The 3,526-nt window shown below is 36.4% G+C and overlaps 1 protein-coding gene across 1 annotated transcript; it reads right to left on the minus strand.

The window, feature by feature from the left end:
- Positions 1 to 244: 244 nt before the first annotated feature.
- Positions 245 to 3,126, minus strand: LOC118562959. Its single transcript, XM_036136309.1, has 3 exons — positions 3,049 to 3,126; positions 1,123 to 1,972; positions 245 to 1,042 (listed from the first exon to the last, which is right to left on the minus strand). Exons 2-3 carry the CDS (start codon positions 1,957 to 1,959, stop codon positions 716 to 718), a joined length of 1,164 nt encoding a protein of 387 aa, XP_035992202.1. The 5' UTR covers positions 1,960 to 1,972; positions 3,049 to 3,126; the 3' UTR covers positions 245 to 715.
- Positions 3,127 to 3,526: the final 400 nt, after the last annotated feature.

Genomic DNA, 3,526 nt, shown 5'->3' on the forward strand with positions numbered 1-3,526 from the left:
CACAAGGCTCTTAAAAAATCCTGTTTTCACCAAGGCATGTGAACATGGAGGAACAAGTAATGAATCAAGTTAAAAACTGTGTTCAAATTTGTTATAACACATCTTATTTACTTTAGCTGTTTCCCTGATTTATAAGAGAATCTTATAAGAGATTTTTCAGTATGAGTTAAAATGAAATTAGACACCTTTATTACAGGTTGCAGTTGTTGAAGGAAAAACGTAGTTTCATAATCCAAAACGGCAATTAAAATCGGGATTCTTTGCGGCTCAATTAATTACAGACTACAATCACACAACTGCACACCAAGGTAAAAAGCTTATTTGTTACATGATAAATACGATGAATATGGAAAATTAAATAAACATATAGAGAATAGTAAAAATAATTCTAACAGTAGTTTATTGTAGTACAGTGTTATAGTGCAGTTCGTATATCACATAACACAGACACCGTTGCAACCAGCACACCCAACCTAAAAGACAAAACTTACTGTAACTTAAACCATGTCACTGTTGAACCCTAACCAGGCAATTCATGAACAAAAAAACCCACAATATTGCTTAGATGGGTGTGCTTCTTCACTGCTTTAGTAAACATCAGGAAGGTTTTTAACATTAGCAAACATTAATTATTTAACTGAATAAGAAATAATTATGATACCACTGCCACCATATAATAGCAAGGATGCTGAAACTGGAAAATCAATCAGCATGTTCAAAGATTTTGAAGTAATACTGCTCTAAGTGAGGTGTACAATTCAGCTGCATTATAAGCATCGGTAGGAGCCTCCCATTCATTCTCCTGCATTAGTAGTAGACACAGCTCAAAGACAGTCTCATCACAGGGAAACTGACTCTTGGGTGTGCACTCCTCCTTGCATACCGCAACCTCCTCCATGTCCACTGTTTTAAGACAGTCCTCAGCATCATACTCCTGAGGGACTGTGTACATGAGGATGGGTCGACCTCCAGCAACTTCTTGTCCAGGTCTTGGTCTGATATAGTGGGTATTCCATGTTCTCACTACTTCATTCACATCTCTCTAGGGATGAAAACAAAGGGTTAGGACAATATATAGGTAGATTATTGTTTGCAACAAGTAATGATAAAACTGAGGTCTACCTGGACCAGGTTGAGAAAGCAAAACTGGACTAAGCTTTTATCCAAAAAGCTCCCAGAGAAATGTCCATTCTCTTGAAGTGTTTTGAATATGTTCATCCAGAACTGAATGCTTTGTTTTCTCAGAATTCCCCACCAGGATTCTATGCGCTGATTGGCAGTGCTCCGTCCATAAATGAAACTGCTGTCTTTGGCAAAACTGTCGGTGTGGTTTCTTCTTAGAAACACCTGCATGTTGGCAACATTTCCATTTTCAGTTCCATTGTCTGCCCGGATCCTCTCTGGACACCCACCCAAACGTGTGACACATTCTATAAAATAGTTGGCTACAACTTTTGGGTCATTGTTTGTTGTGTAAGCTTCCATCCATAAAACAAAACGGCTGAAGCCATCAATGCATCCATTAATCCCAATACCATAGGGTTTCAATTTATCATAAGAGTCCATGTGCCAAAGAGCGTTTGGGCCTTTAGTGTTGTACTGCCGCCTTCTAAGACGACGAGTTCTTCTAAGTTCCACACCCTCAGGATCAAGGAACTTGATGATCTGTCGTATTGTGTCCTGCTGTACCACAAGTCCATTCTGAACTGCCCGAAGATGCAGCCAGCGATATCCTTGCATCTGTCCATCATGCTGTAGTTCCTGCTGCAGAAAAGCTTTTACGTCATTCAGATCTGAATGGTGTTTTCTTCTGAACAGTCCCAGTTCACGGCAATGTCTCTTTAACGTCCGGATACTTAGCACTATTCTGTGATTCTGTGCCAATAACATTAGTATCTCCTTGTTACTAAATCCAATGGAGAAGTATAATTTAATTAGATCATCCGTCATGGGCGTCATTTCAGATCCAGGTCTGTGAAGAGATAAAAATAAAGTTACCATTTTTGCAGAATATTTTTCTACATTAAATTCACTAATGGTCTAGCTGTTGAAGTACTGTCACACTAAAAACATAAAAAGGACTTAGTTAGTCCCCTTTTAAAAAGCAAATATCTTTATATTTTATTTATCATCCCCATGCCTTACTGATATAAAAAGCTTATTGTAAGAAATAAATGAGAATAACATTAGAAAATATGCAAAACTTGCTGTCATGATCTATACATGTATAAAATCTAAGAACACCTTTTGTATATTAAAAATTACAACCCTTGAATTGCAATAATTCCCAAGTCAAGGATTCCCTGATAACTATTTGAGGACTTAAGCCAAAATTATTATGGCTTCAATTTGTTGCTATAGTAATGACATTGTTTGTAAGTTTTCATGATTATTGTGACAATACACAAGTGTGTTTAATTCAAAATAAAGCACATTCAAATACATTAGAAGAAGCCATTGTGAGGCCTGACTGACATTTTTGGATGTTTTTTTTTTATATATATACTGTACGACAGCAAACATTTTCAGTTTCTGTTTTAATGCTAAGTACTCAAATGAATAATGATCTTAAAAAATTGGACTAAAGAAAAAGAATGCAATTTCAGTATAATTTTAAATGAAGTGCACTAAAAGTATAACTTTTTTAAATTTATAAATAATGCTTCTCTGCATTTTTTTCATCTACACTTTTCTGAGCCCATAGTTATTATTACAGTATACCAACTTAATCACATTTTGGTAATCTACGTTTACACCCCATCAAGTCTGTTTAATTCTAAATAAAGCACATTCATTAGCAAATTATGATTAGAAATTGCTACAGGAGAATGAAAATACGAGTAATTTTAGATAAAGTATAAAACATCCTCTCTAAACTAGGACAAAAATGGCTCTTAATCCTACATACTGGCCATATATGCCCTAAAGTGTTGCGGTTATCCTGCTGGAATAAATGTTTTATTCATGTGCTATTATCTTTTATAAATCACCACTCATAAACCTAGGCCATTATCACTCCAATTCATATAAGGATCTCTCATCTGTTACCTTTTCCTCTTCCAAACGGTTGATGACTTCTTCTGGAACTCTGCGCTCACGAAGAAATTCGGACACAGTGGTCACTCCACGCGTTTCTGTGAAGATGTAACACAATAGTGGATATCTAACAGTGGCAACAGGTTGACTGTCAATTTTGCACAGACGTGCACCACTTATTTGTTGTTTATCACACCACCCCAACATATTATCTATATAGAAGGATAACAAAAAGTTGTCTTTGTATCAGAACATTATCTAACAATATTTAAACAGTTGGTGCCAAAGCTTAACAGACCGTGCTCGGAGCACCATGTCATTAGCGTTAACTAAAAGACTGCTAACTGAGCTGTCTGCCAGAAAATTCAGATGTGACTTGTAACTCCCATGCATTAGTTACTACAGAAGCATAATGCCACCTACTTGATGCAGCCATGTGGAAGGTTCTTCCTCACAAACGATGATAAGTCCGAGGCGGATAATGTCAATT

This window comes from Fundulus heteroclitus, chromosome 4 (assembly GCF_011125445.2).
Source record: "Fundulus heteroclitus isolate FHET01 chromosome 4, MU-UCD_Fhet_4.1, whole genome shotgun sequence".
NCBI lineage: Eukaryota > Metazoa > Chordata > Actinopteri > Cyprinodontiformes > Fundulidae > Fundulus > Fundulus heteroclitus.

Bases quoted from the DNA above. Each gene is read 5' to 3' on its own strand.
- LOC118562959 (XM_036136309.1), bottom strand. From the start codon at position 1,959: ATGACGCCCATGACGGATGATCTAATTAAATTATACTTCTCCATTGGA. The intron at 1,043-1,122 runs GTAGACCTCAGT...TTTCATCCCTAG, and splicing joins GCTTTCTCAACCTGGTCCAG to AGAGATGTGAATGAAGTAGT.